We start from the raw sequence: 20,672 nt of genomic DNA on the forward strand, positions 1-20,672 counted from the left end.
TGCACCAATTCTGTCAAGAGGAGTGGTCAAAGATTCAACGAGAAGCTTGCCAGAAGCTTGTGGATGGCTACCAAAAGCGCCTAATTGAAGTGAAAATGGCCAAGGGACATGTAACCAAATATTAGCACTGCTGTATGTATATTTTTGACCCAGCAGATTTGATCACTTTTTCTGTTAACCCATAATAAAGTCATGAAAGAACCAAACTTCATGAATGTTTTTTGTGACAAAGAAGTATCTGTTCCAATCACTCTATCAGAGAAAAATCAGAGTTGTAGAAATAACTGGAGACTCAAGAGAGCCATGACATTATGTTCTTTACATGTGTATGTAAACTTTTGACCACAACTGTATTTCCTGTTTGTTGCAGCTGTCACTCACCCACCACTCGCTGTCCTCCTCCCCCTCCACCACGATCACCTCCCCCTCTGTGAACGTCAGCTCGTCTGGATTATCAGCTGAACAGTTGTAGATGGCCTTCACCCGCTTAAGCTTCTGCTTCTACACACACACACACACACACACACACACACACACACACACACACACACACACACACACACACACACACACACACACACACACACACACACACAGTTTGCTTTGGTTTAAGGACAATGCATTAAACCAAACTGCATTAACATAAAACACTAATTCAACATAGTTGATTTGTAGTATATTTGTTAATATTTGTATTCTGTATTTTGTAATCATAACTGCAATGAATTCAGGACTTGATTGATGTTTATTAATCTGTTTCTGTAGAAGAGGTGAGTTACTAGATTCTGAATGTAAACTAAACGCGCCTGAGCTTCACTGACCGACAGTAAGAATCTACAGGTGTGTTTTTTGGTGAACTGTCCCTTTAAATCCACCTGTGGACTGTCTGTTGGTGCTGACCTCTGACCTGTGTTCCTGTTGTGTTCGAGGACTTACGGAGAAGGTGCTTCTGGGTTTGGGTGTTGGAGGACCGGAGCTTTGTGGGGATCTGCCCTGTGACCCTACAGAGACAACAACTAACGATTATTAATAAACCAAACGAACTTCAGACGAGGGTCTGGAGGACTTGGTGTGAGTTTGAGTACCTCGTTTGTCCACTGATGCGGTCCTGAAAGGTGGTCTCTGTGGAGGACGCTTCACTGATCTGAAATCAGACAAGTGAATCCAGTTCAGACCAGAACAAACCAGTTCAGACCAGTTGTGACTGGAAACAGCTGGTACAAACTCGTATTCACCAATACACACCAGTACAGCCCAGAACTGTCTAATTCAGTCCAGTACTGTCGATAACAGACCAGTCTAGTACGGTCCACTACAAACCACTATAGTTTACTACAGTCCAGTACGATCCAGTACAATCCACTACAGTCCGGTACAAATCACTACAGTCCAGTTAAGGCCGGTACAATCCAGTATGGTCCACTGTAGACCACTACATGTTACCACAGTCCAATAGAGTCCAGTACAGTCCACTACATACCCGGTGGGTGATTTAGGGGACTTTGGTCCCGGTAGTCCTGGTGGTCCTGGTGGTCTGCTGGTCTGGTGAAGGGGGACTGGTGGTGGGAGGGGCGGAGCTTTGTAGTGGGGTGGTGATGGGATGGTTGGCGCTGGTGGGACTGGAGGAACTGGGGGGACCGGGGGGAGTCCTGCTGCTGGTGGGGGAGGCAGAGGGGGGAGGGGGGTGTTCCTGGCAGACAGGGTCTTGGTCTCCAACATGCTGGACCTCTTGTTTACTGGAGGGGGAGGAGCTACTGGGAGCACTGGGAGAGGAGGAGAGGAGATTTATTCAACCAGTAGGAAGCAACTAATGAACTAAACTAATGAACTAATCAACTAAACTAATGGACTAAACTAATGAACTAATAAACTAAACTAATGAACTAAACTAATGAACTAAACTAATGAACTAATAAACTAAACTAATGAACTAATCAACTAAACTAATGAACTAATAAACTAAACTAATGAACTAATGAACTAAACTAATGAACTAATGAACTAATCAACTAAACTAATGAACTAAACTAATGAACTAATAAACTAAACTAATGAACCAATCAACTTAACTAATGAACTAAACTAATGAACTAATAAACTAAACTAATCAACTAAACTAATGAACTAATAAACTAAACTAATGAACTAAACTAATGAACTAATAAACTAAACTAAACTAATGAACTAATCAACTAATCAACTAAACTAATGAACTAAACTAATGAACTAATAAACTAAACTGAACTAATGAACTAATGAACTAAACTAATGAACTAAACTAATGAACTAATAAACTAAACTAATGAACCAATCAACTTAACTAATGAACTAAACTAATGAACTAATAAACTAAACTAATGAACTAATGAACTAAACTAATGAACTAAACTAATGAACTAAACTAATGAACTAATCAACTAAACTAATGAAATAAACTAATGAACTAATAAACTAAACTAATGAACTAATAAACTAAACTAATGAACTAATCAACTAAACTAATGAACTAAACTAATGAACTAATAAACTAAACTAAACTAATGAACTAATGAACTAATCAACTAAACTAATGAACTAAACTAATGAACTAATAAACTAAACTAAACTAATGAACTAAACTAATGAACTAATACACTAAACTAATGAACCAATCAACTTAACTAATGAACTAAACTAATGAACTAATAAACTAAACTAATGAACTAATGAACTAAACTAATGAACTAAACTAATGAACTAATCAACTAAACTAATGAAATAAACTAATGAACTAATAAACTAAACTAATGAACTAAACTAATGAACTAATCAACTAAACTAATGAAATAAACTAATGAACTAATAAACTAAACTAATGAACTAAACTAATGAACTAATAAACTAAACTAATGAACTAATAAACTAAACTAATGAACTAAACTAATGAACTAAACTAATGAACTAATAAACTAAACTAAACTAATGAACTAATGAACTAAACTAATTAACTAATCGATGTGTTCACAGTTCACAGCAGCTGAAGTCTGAAGGTGACTATTGAGGCTTTTATTTTGTCGCAGGCCGACAGGAAGTCACTGACTCACCGTACATGGAGGAGTTCCTCTCGGGAGTTTGAGGGTTGGGGGGGTCGGAGTTCGACCGCTGCCTCCCGAAGGTTTCCATGGCAACAGGTTTACTGGGTCCTGAACCTGCAGGAGGACAAAAACCCTCAAGTCTCCGTATTCATTCACTCTGTCCAGGTATTGGATGATACACGTTGGACACTCCCAGTGACCAATCAGAGAGCTCGACAAAAGGTTGTATCTATCTATCTATCTATCTATCTATCTATCTATCTATATAGATAGAGGGTTATATCACTAAAACGGGTATTTTTAAAAACTCTGGTTACTTTGTATCTGTGACGTAATCAGGCGTCAACCTCTGGTCAGAGCTTCATGTGTTAAAGCTGCATTCTCTCTAGCGTCCATCAGGGGGCGACTCCTCTGGTTGTATAGAAGTCTATGAGAAAATGACTGCAAAAAAACAAGATGGTGATTGTAAAGTGGAGCTAAAAAGCAACTCCACCTCGTAGTCCGTCCACATGCGAGTCATTTTTAGTTTTCACCATGGTACCAAATATCATCTCTAAGTAGAGAAATAATGAGCTATTTCTCTACTATTGTTAACTGATTGTTAACAATAGGAGAAAAAGCTCACTGAGCATGCTCGCAATCTTCTTTTCTGGCCGTCGCCATCTTGTTTTTGTTTTTTTATCAACCAGTGAACAGGAAGTGACCATATCTGGACTGAGGAGGAGTGACGGAGAGACGTCGTATACGTCTCTGGTAGAGACCTGTCAATCACTGTGTAGCCCCGCCCCTAAAGCATCCCCTGCTTTATGGTCTGTTTGACTCTAAATGGAGCATAATGTACTAAATGAACATCATGCTGTATTGAAGAAGACTGTAAACTAGAGATTGAGACCATAAACTCATGTTTACAATGTTTACTGAGGGAATAAATCAAGAGAGAAGTAGAGTCATTTTAGACTAGACTTCTATACAACCAGAGGAGTCGCCCCCTGGTGGACACTAGAGAGAATGCAGCTTTTAAAGCCTCACTTTAAGGAACCGGAGGTTGTCTTTTTATTGCGAGTTGTTTTCTGCATTCTAATGTGGACGGAGATATTTCGTAAAATGAAGGTTGTGGACAGACGTATTTTAAAATGTGAAGATGTTGTGTCTACGTGTAGACGGAGCCTGAAGTCTTCACAGACGGTCAACGCTGATTATTCCATCAGGATATTTCTTCCTTTATAACTTTTATTTTGCGCTCGTTTCCGCCTCTCTTTGTGAAGTAACGTGTATTTAAAGCAGTCGTGGACGTCCCGTCTCTGACCTCTGTTGGGCCCTCTGGGGGGCAGCGGTGGCGTCGGTCCCGGTGGCGGCAGGTTGAGGTCCATCATGGTGCCGTAGGTCTCGTTGCTGATCATCACGCTCGGCACCTGAGGCCTCTGTTTTTCCCTTGCCAGACAGGCGGCGTCCCGGGCCAACGCCGCCAGGTTGGGCTGCATAGGGCCCGGCACGAAGCAGCTGACCGGACGCTCCTCACGCCGGTTGGGGATTGGCTGCGGTTAAAGAAAAAACAAAAAACAAACACACGGTTACTCGTCTTCACGGCCATTCGTGTCTACAAGCTGCTCAACGTGAAGCCAGCCGACTGACTTACAAAATGTTTAAAAAAAACAACACAAAACGATCACAAAGAGACACACAAAACCCCACAATATGACCACAAAGGGATGCAAAACTACCAAAAATACACGTTTAACCAACCACGAAGAGACCGAAAACCAACATCTAGAAATTATAAATAACTAAAAATAGATACAAAACAAATACAAAAGACCCAAAATGACTGGAAAGAGACAAAAAAACAACCACAAAATGACCACAAGGAGGAGCAAAATTACTAAAAGTAGAAGTAAAATGGCTGAAAATAGACAAAAAAACGTGAGAAACGACACTAAACGACTACAAAGAAAAGTAAAACTTGTAAAATAACGTGAAGCCGGCCGACCTTGTCCTCCATCTCGTCCTCGCTCTCGTCCATGTCGTCGTTCTGGAGACGCCACTCGTACTCGACGTGAACGTGGACGTTAAACTTCCCCGTCTGAGCCTGAGTCAGCTGAAAGGCAGCGACACACACGGTCATGTTTAACACCAGAGGAAGGAAAATAGAATGAACTGTAATGAATTTTTATTTTTCACTTTTTGATGAAATGTATATAAAATAATAAATACTGTTCATCTTTTCAGCCGTATCTAATTTCGACTGTGGAGATTATTTAGTCACAAATACGGTTCCTGAAGGTGAAAAATTAATCTCGGAGCTGAAAAAGTAGTACATTTTTTTTATTAATTCTACAATGTCAGCATAAAATATATATGAATGAAATGTAAAGAGGATTAACATGATGTGTTGCTAACTAACAACGGTTAATAGAACTTTCACTTTTCTGAAGTTTAGTTCTTTTTTCGTGTCTTTCTGTTTATATAATTTTGGTATATTTGAAAACATATTAAACGATCACTGAGATTCAGTTTTTTTCTGCTTAGCTTAGCATAAATTAGCTTTATAAATTCTAGCTTAGCTGTCTTTGAAATGAATTGTTTCAGTTGTTTTATGTCATTTTCATTGGTAAAAGTTACAGTTCTGTGTAATTTATTCAGATCTGGTTCAGTTAAGTTTACTTTAGTCTGATTTAGCTTAGCTTTAGCCTAGCTTTAGCTTAATTCACTTATACAAACGCACTTTATTCAACTTTGTCTTTCTTCACTGTAGTTCTTTTTTGTGTTAGCTTTGTTTATATAGTTTTGGTTTCATTAAAAACCTCTTGAACGATCATTAAGTCTTAGTTTTTTGGAATTAGCTTAGCATAGAAAAGTTTAGCTTTATTTATGGTAGCTTAGCTTTCTTTGAATTGTCTTAATTGTTTGTTATTTTTTGTTTTATGACATTTTATTGTGAAACCCCAACCCAGTTTCAGTTCTTTATCATTTATTCAGAACAGGTTCAGCGTTACTAAGTTTACTTTAGCTTAGCTTAGCTTTAGCTTAGTTCAGATCAGATGAGATAAATAAAACATGGTAACAGGTATAAAACAGAGAACACATGGAGAGTCTCACCTGTTCTTCACACAGAGTGTGTCGGAGGCGCTTGGCAATGTCCAGCGGCGTCTCTCCCGCTTCGTTTGCTGTGGAGACAAAATCCAAGAAGACGCTTAGAAACGGGACGGCGAGGCCGTGTCTCTCTGAGTGTTTGTGTTCTTACTGATGGACACTGAAGCTTTTCCTCTCAGCAGCAGCTTCAGACACTCGCTTTTGTCCGTCAGACAGCAGTAATGCAGCGCTGTGCTTCCTCTGGCCGTCTGCTTGTCCAGGTTTCCACTGAAACACACGCCTCTGTGTTACTATACATGTGAGGACGCTCACTGACACACTGCACTCACTACTTTAAACTACAAACCACCCAAAATGACTGCAGGGCGACAAAAAACAACCACAAAATGACCACAAGGAGCATAATGACTGAAAGAATAAGTAAAATGACCACGAAGAAATGTAACAACTATAAACGACCCTAAATGACTAGAAAGATGAACAACGATCCAAAAAGACGCAAAATGACTGAAAATAGACAAAAAAACGTTGAGAAACGACTACAAAGAAAAGTCAAACTTGCAAAATAGATACAAAACGACAACGAAATGACCACAAGGAGACGCAAAACGATTAAAAATAGAAGTAATGTAAAAATGACCCAAAATGACGACAAAGATGCAAAAAAATAGACAAACAACCACACAAACACGTCACACGTCTAAAAATGACTAAAAAGATGAAAAACGATCACAGATGACTGAAAAGAGACAAAAACTCAAAACGACTACAAAGAAATATAAAACTTCTAAACAAGATATAAAACGAACACGTAGTTACAAACCACCCAAAAGAAGAGAACAAATCTAAATGTTTGGCTTCTGAAATAAATCTCTTTGGGTTTCAGCCAAAACCAAAACGAACTCTTTTCTGACATTTATTTCTGCAAACAATCAATTCGTCATGACGATGATGATGTCACCTGTTTTGCGCGAGGAAGTCCACGATGTGGAGGGAGTTTCTGTCGACCATACGGACCGCCAGGTGGAGCACCGTCTCTCCGGGTTCCTGACAGAAACAAAGTCATCTAAAGCATCCCCTCTTTATGGTCTGTTTGACTCTAAATGGAGCATAATGTACTAAATGAACATCATGTTGTATTGAAGAAGACTGTAAACTAGAGATTGAGACCATAAACTCATGTTTACAATGTTTACTGAGGGAATAAATCAAGAGAGAAGTAGAGTCATTTTAGACTAGACTTCTATACAACCAGAGGAGTCGCCCCCTGCTGGACACTAGAGAGAATGCAGCTTTAACACATGAAGCGTTGAAGAACTTAAAGAACCAGAGTTTGTCTCCTGGTTCTGACATTAAAAACAAAAGAAAATCAGAACTGCAGTCCTACGTGTTCGTTGGGCTGTGGGGTGGACTCCTGCAGGTCCACTCCCTCGGCGTAGACCTGGATCAGGGACAGGATGTCTCTGTTCCTGACGGCCTCATACAGAAGCTGCAGTCTGGACGCCGCGTCGGCACAGAGCCGCCGAGCGAAGCGCTTCTCGGTGTACTTGGCCGTGATGAAGTCCTTCCTCGTCTGCCTGGAGGAAGAACCGGAGCCCAGAAAGAGAGTCACCATCTCACATCTCCTCTGTCCACTCTCACTCTGTCTCCTCTGTCCACTCTCACTCGTCACTCACATGTCACTGGTGGGATCCGGTTTGGTGACTGACAGATCTGCCTCCATGATCTCGTTGAAGCTGGCGTTTCCCACGTTCTTCGCCAACTAAAACACAACACGTGAGGTTGGTCACTGCGGCTCCTTCCTGAAGTGAAACACTCACTGCAGACCAGCAACCCTCTACTGTCTTTAATGAATACTGTTTTTAAATCAATTAATGCCACAAAATATCACAAGTTTATCAAATACAAAAGGATCAATTCCAATAAAATCAAACTGTCACAAAATATTCATTTAATATAAATATAATATCTGGGCGACGATTAAAATAAATATTGGGTGTTTTCGAGAATCAATATACATCTATTATATTACATACAGTATATATATTGATATTATACGATATAAAATATATTAAAAAATGTCATGATCTTGTGATATGAAGTTACATTATTAAAACACATTTTTTGTTAAATTATTACGATTTTTAATCTATTTATTCTTGAAGGTTTTTTCTCGAAAAATTTAAGAATTTTTGTTCCTAAAATTGTAAATAATATGTTGTTGAAAACAAAATGATCTAATCACTCCGCCCTGCCTCGATGCTCTGATTTCCGTTACTCCTCTGGGGACAGTGACGTGGACTCACCAGCAGCTCGGAGGTCCCCAGCACGTCCAGGTCCAGGCTCTGGATCCTGGAGTAGTGGACCCCCATCTCCCTGTGAATCCCAGAGCACTCGATACAGATCAGCACCCCGAGGTTGGTGGACAGCCAGGTGGGACCTGACGGAGCAGAGGACAGAGGTGTTTAAAGGCCACAATGTTACGTTCATGTCTGTAGTCCAGACGGACCGGGTGGGACCGGGTGGGACCGGGTGGGACCGGATCTTGTTAGTAACAAAACCAACAAAGTGCTTACTTTACTGTTAACCAGTGAAACTCTGCAGAGTCTTCATCCTCCAGAATCTCTTCTGACCAGAAGAACCAACAACTGAGGAACGTTACTTTGCCTCATATAGAGTATTTAACGAGTCCTGGTCTTAACGAGTCCTGGTCTTAACGATTTCTAAGTAGTATCAGTTAAGTTAGTAGTCAGTATTAGCATTAGTACTATAGTATTAGTACCAGTAGTACTAGTACCAGCAGTACATACCGTGCGCCCCACAGTCACAGCAGCCGTCGTTGCCGCTCATCCTCTTCACCTCTCCTACGATGGCTCTCGTCAGCTCCTGGACGATGTTGTTCTCTCCTTCGTCCTGGTCGCCTTTGAACGCTTTGTTCAGCGCCTCCTCTCTACTGTTCTGCAGCACCGACACCCAGCTGCACAAACACCAACACATCGGGTCAGAGGTCAGAGATCAAACAGGGGGGGGGGGGGGGGGGGGTCATTGTGCACTACTTACACCTGACACTCGGCTTCGTCCTCGGCCTGGAAGTGATAGGTCCTGTCGTCTGGAGGAGACAGAGAGTGAGACGGGAGGATCTGAACAGGACGCTACACATCTGAGAAGAGAGCAGCTTACGTGAGAACAGGTCGAAGCTCTTCTTCTCGTCCGGGTTCCTCTTCACCTGGCAGGTGAGCAGGTTGAGTTTGGCCGGCGGTGCGTTGGCCTGAGAGACAAGTTGTTACGACATACTGAAAGTGTTCCACTTCGAAAATTAATAAGTGAAGACATGACGAGCTAAACAACCACACAAACGTTTGCTGATAATTTAGCTAATGCTAGCATGCTAAGATGCTCACGATGCGAGACGCTAACGTTAGCATTTAGCTCAAAGCACCACTGTAACTATTTCACACCATTTTACTCGTAATATAATCTGTCAATCCCTGAGGAAGCTGTGATTGGCTGTCGGCTCGTTCACACTGAAACATCAAAAGGGTTCATCCTCTGGGGATAAAGAACGGGCTCTGGAAATTTCACGGAAATCCGACCGCAAGTAGATTTGTTTTATAATTATTGTATTGCGATGGTGTCACAGAAGAAGAGGTCATGGGTCCATGGAACCACCGGGGTTCATCCTCTGGGGAGCATGAATACAAGTGTTTTTAACATAAAGTCCTCAATAAGAAGCAGATTACTGATTATTTTAATCCAGAGCTGTGTGTTCGTGAGAGCTGAAGCAGAGACGAGAGGTTGAAATAAATATCAATAATTAATAATAACAGACACCCCCCCCCCCACCCTTCTCTCTGTTATCCTCCTCCTTATGCTCTTCCTCCTCCTCCTGTTTCTCTTCCTCTGCTGCTTGCTCTGTCCTGATTGGCCGTTTGACTCTTCATGTAAAAACTTTAAAATAAAAGAAAGAAGGAAAAAAAAAAAAAATAACAATAAGAAGCTGAATGAAAAAACTAAAATTAATTCTTGTCTTTTCCCCATTTGAAATTTAAAAAAAGTGAAACCCCAGAAGAAGAAGTGTTTTAATTGGTGGACATGCAGGCATGAGGGCGGAGCTCGTCATGCAGGAGGACCAATAGGAGGAGAGGATGTGGCGTCTCACCGTGCCGTGGCAGATGGTCAGGAAACCGTTTTTCACCGAGCACTTCCTCTTCTGCCAAACCTTCCTCAGTCTGAGGACGACACACCAACACTGATTAAAACATATTCATCTAGTCGTGATTAAACATATTCATCTCGTAGTGATTAAACATTCATCTAGTCGTGATTAAACATATTCATCTAGTAGTGATTAAACATATTCATCTCGTAGTGATTAAACATTCATCTAGTCGTGATTAAACATATTCATCTAGTAGTGATTAAACATATTCATCTAGTAGTGATTAAAACATATTCATCTCGTAGTGATTAAAACATATTCATCTCGTAGTGATTAAACATTCATCTAGTAGTGATTAAAACATATTCATCTCGTAGTGGTTAAACATATTCATCTAGTAGTGATTAAACATTCATCTAGTAGTGATTAAACATATTCATCTAGTAGTGATTAAACATTCATCTAGTCGTGATTAAACATATTCATCTAGTAGTGATTAAACATTCATCTTGTCGTGATTAAACATATTCATCTAGTAGTGATTAAACATATTCATCTAGTAGTGATTAAACATATTTACCTAGTAGTGATTAAACATATTCATTTCATAGTGATTAAACATATTCATCTAGTAGTGATTAAAACATTCATCTCGTAGTGATTAAACATATTCATCTAGTAGTGATTAAACATTCATCTAGTAGTGATTAAAACATATTCATCTCGTAGTGATTAAACATATTCATCTAGTAGTGATTAAACATTCATCTAGTAGTGATTAAACATATTCATCTAGTAGTGATTAAACATATTCATCTCATAGTGATTAAACATATTCATCTAGTAGTGATTAAAACATATTCATCTAGTAGTGATTAAACATATTCATCTCGTAGTGATTAAACATATTCATCTCACAGTGATTAAACATATTCATTTCATAGTGATTAAACATATTCATCTAGTAGTGATTAAACATATTCATCTAGTAGTGATTAAAACATATTCATCTAGTAGTGATTAAACATATTCATCTAGTAGTGATTAAACATATTCATCTAGTAGTGATTAAACATATTCATCTAGTAGTGATTAAACATATTCATCTAGTCGTGATTAAACATATTCATCTAGTAGTGATTAAACATATTCATCTCATAGTGATTAAACATATTCATCTATTAGTGATTAAACATATTCATCTAGTAGTGATTAAAACATATTCATCTAGTAGTGATTAAACATATTCATCTCGTAGTGATTAAACATATTCATCTCATAGTGATTAAACATATTCATCTCATAGTGATTAAACATATTCATCTCATAGTGATTAAACATATTCATCTAGTAGTGATTAAACATATTCATCTCATAGTGATTAAACATATTCATCTAGTAGTGATTAAACATATTCATCTAGAAGTGATTACACATTCATCTAGTCGTGATTAAACATATTCATCTAGTAGTGATTAAACATATTCATCTAGTAGTGATTAAACATATTCATCTCATAGTGATTAAACATATTCATCTAGTAGTGATTAAACATATTCATCTAGTAGTGATTAAACATATTCATCTAGTAGTGATTAAACATATTCATCTAGTAGTGATTAAACATATTCATCTAGAAGTGATTAAACATATTCATCTCATAGTGATTAAACATATTCATCTAGTAGTGATTAAACATATTCATCTAGTAGTGATTAAACATATTCATCTCATAGTGATTAAACATATTCATCTCATAGTGATTAAACATATTCATCTAGTAGTGATTAAACATATTCATCTCATAGTGATTAAACATATTCATCTAGTAGTGATTAAACATATTCATCTCATAGTGATTAAACATATTCATCTCATAGTGATTAAACATATTCATCTCATAGTGATTAAACATATTCATCTCATAGTGATAATCCCTCACATCATTGTCATGATCACCTCATTTATTATCATGTATTTACTAAATTAAAATGTATTTTTACCAATTTGCTGATTTTCTCTTTTTCATAAGATTGTAAATTTAATTTCCTTCACTTTTTGGATTATTTATTAGAATAAATAAAGGAAAATAAATTGGAACAAAACAACATTTTCTAAACTTTTTTTTCCTTTGTCTTAACCTCAAAAATCATAAATTATTTAAATTATTTTGTATTAAATCTGGAATCATCAAATGTTTGTGTAAAAATGACGTCAGTCATAGAAATAGTTTCACATTTATTTTCTATCGATCGATTATTTGATTAACGGACTAATTAATTACCAATCTGCCCTGTGTTGGTGTGAAGGCCTTCCAGGAAGTTATTTGTCCTGTTGCATTGTGGGACTTTGAGTTCACTCACCCCTCACTTCTCTTGTAGAGGACTCCGGAGCACTCGGTGCCGTGAGCCTTGTTGCCCTGCAGCTGGTGGAGGCTGTAGCCGGCGCTCTGCTTGGCCTGAGCGTCCTGCGGAGGACGAGCGGGAGACAAAACAACTTCAACCGCCATGTTTGTAGTCCAAAGCCCTGCTGGCACCCTGCGGAGGTCCTCCAAGGTATCTAAAAGTACAAATGTACACAGAGTCTCTCACCTCCTTCTGCTCGGACTGCAGAGACGCCTTCAGGACGTCTCGGAGCTGAGTCAGCTGTTTCCTCTCCCCGTCCTGAGTCTGCTTAATCTGAACACCACAGAAGAAGAGACGCAAACTAATGCTCATTAAACACAAGATACTGTGACCGCTGTGCTGTTTCAGGTATTTTATGTACTTTTGATTGGTGAAAATTAACCGAGTAGATTTACATTGTACTTTATACTGTACTACATCTCAGAGGTACATGTTGTACTGTATACTGTACTACATCTCAGAGGTACATGTTGTACTTTATACTGTACTACATCTCAGAGGTACATGTTGTACTGTATACTGTACTACATCTCAGAGGTACATGTTGTACTGTATACTGTACTACATCTCAGAGGTACATATTGTACTGTATACTGTACTACATCTCAGAGGTACATGTTGTACTATATACTGTACTACATCTCAGAGGTACATATTGTACTGTATACTGTACTACATCTCAGAGGTACATGTCGTCCTCTTTGAAAGCAGTACTTGTATTTGTGGTACTAGTACGTGTCCTCAGTACTCCGTCCTCACCGCCGTCAGCTCCGTCGTCAGTTTGTCGACAGACGGTTTGAGACTCTCCACAGCGTTCAGTCCGTCCTGGAAGAAACTGAAGAGAAGGAGGTGGAGAGTCCTGCTCAGCTGAGAGCAATGATTATATATCATGATTGTACTGATTATTGAATATAATTATTGTCATATATGAGGTCACTGTATGGTCTGGAGGTTCCTGTAGACGTACTTGCACTGAGCGTGGAAATACTTGACGAGGTTCTGGAGGAAGTCGACGCCTTTCTTCACTTTGATCTCGTTCACCTTCAGCAGATACTGAGGAGAGAAACCAGACCAAGTTAAAATCCTCGACGCTCGAAGCCGCCGGAGATCTTCATCCTCGTCGTGATCTTCATCTTCACCTCGCACATCTGCAGCTGGAAGAGCTGCCTCTCCTTCTCCATCTCCTCGGCGATCTCTCCTCCGCTGAACTCGGTGCGGATCATGCCGTGCTGCTTGGCGTGCTCCCTCTTCTCCTTCTCGATCTTCGCTCTGGAGGTGAAACACAAACAGCGGCACAAAGACGCAACGCTAGAAACATCTCCACTGATTCACGTGAACGACTCTCCTCCGCTTTAAATGAGCTGAAAACACCACAGGTCTTCATCAGAGACTCCATTCTTTGTGTTCTTACAGTTTGGTCTCATAATCCTTCCAGGATTTGTCGAACGGCTTCTTCAGGTCCTGAAAGAGGAAGTGACGTCACCGTCAGACCGACCAATCACATCGCAGCATTCATTCACAACAACACAGAGACTTTGACCCGTAGAGGAGATAACTAAGAGGTGAACTCCTTTATTACACATTTATTACACTTCCTACTTCTCTACGTTTATCTGATCACTTTAGTTTCTTTACAGCATTGATTAGTCCAGTCATCAATTCAAACATTGAATTCATGTGAAACTATTCATGATGAAGTCATTCTTGATGGTTCCAGATTTAATAATGTAAATCATTGTCATGATTTTAATTCTTTTGACTCTAAATGAACATCATGCTGTATTGAAGATAGATTGGAGAACTTTAAAGAACCGGAGGTTTCCTTCTGGGGAAAACGTGAAGATGAGGACGTGTTGAGCCCTCAGGGCCACCGTCCCTCCCGTTGTCTGACGGACACTCACCCCTTTGACTCCCTTCAGGTCTCCCTTCAGCAGGCTGTCCAGAGGGAAGGTGATGATGTTGTTCATGTTCTGCAGCTGAAACACAGGAAGTGACGTTAGAGCGCAGAGGAAGCCCTGAAGCCGGACGGAGCCGTGACGTCGGACCCTCACCAGGTTCTTGAAGAGAGCCGTCAGCTCTCTGGTGAAGACGGAGAACTTGAGGAAGGCCGAGCCGACCTCGGCGTCCTCCCTGCAGACGCAGTCTCCGAACTTCTCCATGGACTGGACATACTGGTCCTCGTGGTCCACATGAGCTGGAACCAGAGAAGAGACCATGAGGGACCGGAGACAGCAGGTCCTTCAACATGGTTATTATTATTACTTGTATTATTATTCATCAATTATTATTATTAAAAGTATTATTATTACTAATATTATTATTACTAGTATTATTATTACTAATATTATTAGTAATAATAATATTTGTAATAACAATAATGATCAATCAATTATTATTATTATTACTAATATTGTTATTCATAAATTATCATCATCATTATTATACTTATTATTATTGCTATTATAATGAATATAAATAAATCTAATTATTGTTATTTATATTGTTAACATTGTTCATAACTATTATTATGAATGTATTATTAATATTATGGTTATTAATAAATGGTGATTATTATCATCATCACCATTATTAATAATACTATTATTATTGTTAATACTATTATAATTATAATAAGTACTATTACTAATACTAAATATTATATCATTAATAATAAATAATTCATAAATAATACAAACAATACTACTACTAATAAGTGTTGTTGTTATTATTATTATTATTTTGTTATTAATGAAGGGAGACGTTTACTTTCTCTGCTCCTGAACTTTGAAATATAATAATTCATAATATTAATATTATTAATTATGTTTTGTTGTTAATGTTTTTAACTTTAATGTTTAAGTGTATAGAAATAGATCTTTAGGTAATATTTGATCACATTATAATGAGAAGAGTGTTTGATTATAATCAGTCATTAAGTTGACATAAAACATAAACATCAAATTTGATTTAAATCAATATATATATATATATATATATATATATATATATATATATATATAATATATATATATATAATATATATATATTATATATATATATATATTATATATTAATATATATAATATATATTATATAATATATATATATATTCTGGATAATAAAGGAACATTTTCTCATCACGTTTCTTCTTCTTCAGATCAACACAAACATGTTCCTTCATGATTCTCTCCTCTCTCCCTCGGCATGCTGGGACGGGACGGTGGTATGACAGGAATGTGTGGAGGTGAGTCTCCACCTGTCTGAACACAAACCAGCACACTCCCACTGACGAAGGGAGCGCTCCTCCTTCAGACCTCGCTGAGCTTCTGCTGGTCTTCTGGTCTCTCTCCACTGCTGGTTTGTGTTCAGACAGGTGGAGTCTCACCTCACACACACACACACACACACACACACACACACACACACACACACACACACACATATATACATACATACATACATACATACATACATACATACATACATACATACATACATACATACATACATACATATATATATATATATATATATATATATACACATACATACACACACACGGTTTGTCTCTGATTGGACAGCGTTACCAGCAGACTGTTGAGACGTTTGGTATTTTTAGAACCTACTGAGGTGAAACTGAGTCACTCACCGAGACCAGATGTGTTGATGGACTTCACCGACTTCTTGATCTTGTACAGAACTGATCGGTCCACGTCCAGAGCCTGAAGGGGGACAGACAGAGTCAGGACCAGCAGAGTCAAGACCAGCAGAGTCAGGACCAACAAAGTCAGGACCAGCAGAGTCAAGACCAACAGAGTCAGGACCAGCAGAGTCAGGACCAACAGAGTCAGGGCCAGCAGAGTCAGGACCAGCAGAGTCAGGACCAACAGAGTCAGGGCCAGCAGAGTCAGGACCAGCAGAGTCAGGACCAGCAGAGTCAGGACCAGCAGAGTCAAGACCAGCAGAGTCAGGACCAGCAGAGTCAGGACTAACAGAGTCAGGACCAGCAGAGTCAGGACCAACAGAGTCAGGACCAACAGAATCAGGACCATCAGAGTCAGGACCAACAGAGTCAGGACCAACAGAGTCAGGACCAGCAGAGTTCAGTGTTTCTTCACAACATTCAAACATCAGTTTCCAAACTCACTTCCTGACTTTCAGTCTGCAGAAACTGAACTCTTTAGTTTAGTTTGAATGATAGACATCTTTAAACATGATGATGATGATGATGATGATGATGATGAAGGTGTGAACATTTTCTTTCTCTGAGCAACATAACTTTCTGAATATCTCGCTCTATTTTAGTTTCCATCACGTCTTCTGCTCTTTTATTTTACGTCTTCTATTCAACGACTTCTTCTACACTTAATACTTGTTATTATATTGTTTATTCTACCGTTTTAGTTTGTCTTCTGCTGTAATCTGTAATAAAAGAACATTCTTCTGGATTAATAAAGTTATATTTGATCTTTTCTTCACAGACTAGCTTCTTCTTTGCGATGCATTCAAAGACAATCTGAGACTTGAGACTCAACTGATGAGAACAAACCAACAAAACAATGTACGATGTGAAGAAGATGTCAAATGTGATTTTGTGTTAAACTGAAGTGGAACAGACAGTGAGAGGTCAAAGGCCTCCTGTATTAACATAACCTCCAAGTTCATAAAATATGAACAAAATAACAACAAACCAGAAGAGATTTAAAGCTTCAACAACAGTTAAATAAATGAATTTGAATTCAATGTTTCAGACAAAACTTCAGGAATTTAAATGCAAAAACCCGACAGAAGATTCTGTCCAATCACGTCGCTGCATGTAAACGAGTCTCCAGAAGCTTCTCTGATCAGCTGATCAAAGAAGAAGAAGAGAGAAGTTCAGAGTCCACAGATCAGAGGCTGTCACTTTGAATCAGAATGAAACAGGAGACTGACGGTTTGACCACCATGAGGAGGAGGAGGAGGAAGAGGAGGAGAAAGAGGAAGAGTAGAAAGAGGAGGAGGAAGAAGAGGAGGACATCATGTGTTCATTCATCGATCATATGCTCAGTCTTGTCTTTAGCGACCTTCGACCTCTCACTGAGTTCCTCATATCCGTTCAGTTAACAAACGTGCACGATCATCGCTGTGTTGTGAAACAGAGAAGCAGCTCTGAACTCTTACAAAATGTTGAGCAGCAGAAGATTCAACTGTTTCACCACCAGGAAGTGTTTCTCTCTGTTCCTCTTTTCACTGAAAAACACACTTCTACTGCCTGGAAATGTGAAGAAGTCACAGAAACTCACTTTACCTTCACTAATAATTGCAGAAACTCACTTTACCTTCACTAATACTCGCAGAAACTAATTTTACCTTCACTAATACTCACAGAAACACACTTTACCTTCACTAATACTCGCAGAAACTCACTTTACCTTCACTAATACTCACAGAAACTCACTTTACCTTCACTAATACTCGCAGAAACTCACTTTACCTTCACTAATACTCACAGTAACACTTTACCTTCACTAATACTCGCAGATACTCACTTTACCTTCACTAATACTCACAGAAACTCACTTTACCTTCACTAATACTCACAGAAACACTTTACCTTCACTAATACTCACAGAAACTCACTTTACCTTCACTAATACTCACAGAAACACTTTACCTTCACTAATACTCACAGGAACTCACTTTACCTTCACTAATACTCACAGGAACTCACTTTACCTTCACTAATACTCGCAGAAACTCACTTTACCTTCACTAATACTCACAGGAACTCACTTTACCTTCACTAATACTCACAGAAACACTTTATCTTCACTAATACTCACAGAAACTCACTTTACCTTCACTAATACTCACAGAAACTCACTTTACCTTTACTAATACTCGCAGAAACACTTTACCTTCACTAATACTCACAGGAACTCACTTTACCTTCACTAATATTCACAGAAACACTTTACCTTCACTAATACTCACAGAAACACTGTGTGTGTGTGTGTGTGTGTGTGTGTGTTCGGACCTCCTCCAGAGCTGCCACTGTGTTCCTGCAGTGGGACATCCGGGTGGTGAAGCTGGAGGTGGTTGGAGCTTTGTAGTCCTCATTAGTCTCCTCGATGAACTCGGTCACACTGATGAGCTCCGGCATGTTGATCTGCCGACAACACGGAGCGTCTCGGTGCACGTTAACACTGAATAGATAATGTGCAGTTGAAGCCCCGCAGCCTCAGGTAGAGCGGCCACACCTGGACCGACCTCACGTCGTCCAAAGAGTCACAAACATCCAGCAAAGATCCTCTCCGGGGTCCGCTCCTCACCGCTCCTCACCGCTCCTCATAGCGCAAGTGTTTCCTCAGATCTGAATCAAACTCCAGGAGAAGTTACGAGGCTTCATGTCTGTGATTTGATCCGCAGAGGAGAGGCCTGGAGCACCGACAGACCCGTCACATTCCTCCGTCCTGCTGCTGCTGCTGCCACCTGAGCGGGGCGGAGCCACGAGGAGCTCTCACTCCGCTGCTGTTTCCAGGAACCAAAGTGTGACGAATGAGCGGAAAGTCCAGGAAGTTCCTTTCTTTCAAGTTTAAACACCGGTTTTATTTTGAAAAGCATTTTCTTCAAAAGAAAAGTAACATTTAAAGTATATTTTATCAAGAACTGCACTTGAGTGGTGTAGAAGTATTCAGATCCTTTACCACACTAAGTACAAAGTAAAAAGTACAATATTTACCTCTGAGATGTAGTACAGTAAAAAGAGGAAGTGGCAGAAAATATGAATACTCAAGTAAAGTACAAGTAGCACAAATGTATACTACACAGGACAGTATTTGTGTAAAAGTACTTATATATCATATTCCACTAGTGCTTGTACTTTTTCCTGGTGATCGACTGAGTGCTCCATCTTCTCAAACATAGAGCATCTTTGACACCTGTCTGTGGGCGGGGCCAACAGCTGCAACACCACGTACTTCAATACTCATGTGAGAGTCTTTATTAATCATCTTAGTAATGTTTTACTGAGTACTGGTACTTTAACTACATGAAGCTGATAATTGTGTACTTTTACTGCTGATACTTTAACATGAAGCTGATACTACTTGTGTACTTTTACTGCCGATACTTTAACATGAAGCTGATACTACTTGTGTACTTTTACTGCCGATACTTTAACATGAAGCTGATACTACTTGTGTACTTTTACTACTGATACTTTAACATGAAGCTGATACTACTTGTGTACTTTTACTACTGATACTTTAACATGAAGCTGATACTACTTGTGTACTTTTACTGCTGATACTTTAACATGAAGCTGATACTACTTGTGTACTTTTACTGCTGATACTTTAACATGAAGCTGATACTACTTGTGTACTGATACTTAAATAAATAGATAATATCTTAAATCAAAGACAATGTACTTGTCATGTATTTTCAGAACTGTTCAAGTTATATACAAAAGAAGTATCTCAGTACACACACACACACATGGAAATATGTTTTTTATCCTGAACCTGTAAAAAGGAGCTGCAGCACCTCGCCAGGACAAGGGGAACCAGGGGAACCAGGGGAACCAGGGGAACCAGGGCCCCCTTCTAGAGCCAGACCTGGAGGGGGACCTCGCCGGTCAGCATCTGGTGGTCAGGCCTCGACACACGGGGCCCGGCCGGGCAGGACCCCAAAGAACTACGGGGTGCCCACCACCCACGAGGACAGGGGGTCAGCTGTACTTTGAGCCAGGCAGCAGGTAAAGGAGGGGACCGACGTGTGCTGAGTCCTGGTCTCACAGACCGGCTCCAGGGACCAGGAACATCACCTCTACGGGGAGGAAGGAACCGCAGCTGGTGCAGGAGATGGAGCGTTAGGGACTGGACTCGAGTTTCTCTGTTTTAGGAGGGAGAACTCTCACATCTCATGTTGTCATCGGACCACGAACAATTAATTACATTTAAA

At 39.4% G+C, this 20,672-nt stretch overlaps 1 protein-coding gene across 1 annotated transcript in view; it reads right to left on the reverse strand.

Moving 5' to 3' along the window:
- asap2b (ArfGAP with SH3 domain, ankyrin repeat and PH domain 2b) overlaps nt 1-19,233 on the reverse strand; it is a 22,253-nt gene extending 3,020 nt beyond the window's left edge. The window contains exons 1-27 of the mRNA XM_068709155.1: nt 18,745-19,233; nt 16,378-16,450; nt 14,780-14,922; nt 14,630-14,704; nt 14,140-14,189; nt 13,868-13,997; nt 13,696-13,781; nt 13,488-13,563; nt 12,915-13,001; nt 12,687-12,790; nt 10,324-10,393; nt 9,345-9,432; nt 9,225-9,273; nt 8,975-9,141; nt 8,471-8,604; nt 7,841-7,926; nt 7,552-7,741; nt 7,126-7,211; nt 6,316-6,431; nt 6,171-6,238; nt 5,062-5,169; nt 4,381-4,609; nt 3,084-3,188; nt 1,481-1,763; nt 1,086-1,144; nt 937-1,001; nt 382-501 (exon numbers count right to left, since the gene is read on the reverse strand). Coding sequence (XP_068565256.1) covers nt 382-501; nt 937-1,001; nt 1,086-1,144; nt 1,481-1,763; nt 3,084-3,188; nt 4,381-4,609; nt 5,062-5,169; nt 6,171-6,238; nt 6,316-6,431; nt 7,126-7,211; nt 7,552-7,741; nt 7,841-7,926; nt 8,471-8,604; nt 8,975-9,141; nt 9,225-9,273; nt 9,345-9,432; nt 10,324-10,393; nt 12,687-12,790; nt 12,915-13,001; nt 13,488-13,563; nt 13,696-13,781; nt 13,868-13,997; nt 14,140-14,189; nt 14,630-14,704; nt 14,780-14,922; nt 16,378-16,450; nt 18,745-18,870 — 2,973 coding nt within the window. The 5' untranslated portion in view covers nt 18,871-19,233. The remainder of the gene's footprint in view (nt 1-381; nt 502-936; nt 1,002-1,085; nt 1,145-1,480; nt 1,764-3,083; nt 3,189-4,380; nt 4,610-5,061; nt 5,170-6,170; nt 6,239-6,315; nt 6,432-7,125; nt 7,212-7,551; nt 7,742-7,840; nt 7,927-8,470; nt 8,605-8,974; nt 9,142-9,224; nt 9,274-9,344; nt 9,433-10,323; nt 10,394-12,686; nt 12,791-12,914; nt 13,002-13,487; nt 13,564-13,695; nt 13,782-13,867; nt 13,998-14,139; nt 14,190-14,629; nt 14,705-14,779; nt 14,923-16,377; nt 16,451-18,744) is intronic.
- Between the last annotated feature and the right edge of the window lie 1,439 nt (nt 19,234-20,672).

The sequence above is a fragment of the Cebidichthys violaceus genome, unplaced genomic scaffold (assembly GCF_023349555.1).
Source record: "Cebidichthys violaceus isolate CVI_PGR_0920_01 unplaced genomic scaffold, fCebVio1.0.p SCAF_14, whole genome shotgun sequence".
Taxonomy (NCBI): domain Eukaryota; kingdom Metazoa; phylum Chordata; class Actinopteri; order Perciformes; family Stichaeidae; genus Cebidichthys; species Cebidichthys violaceus.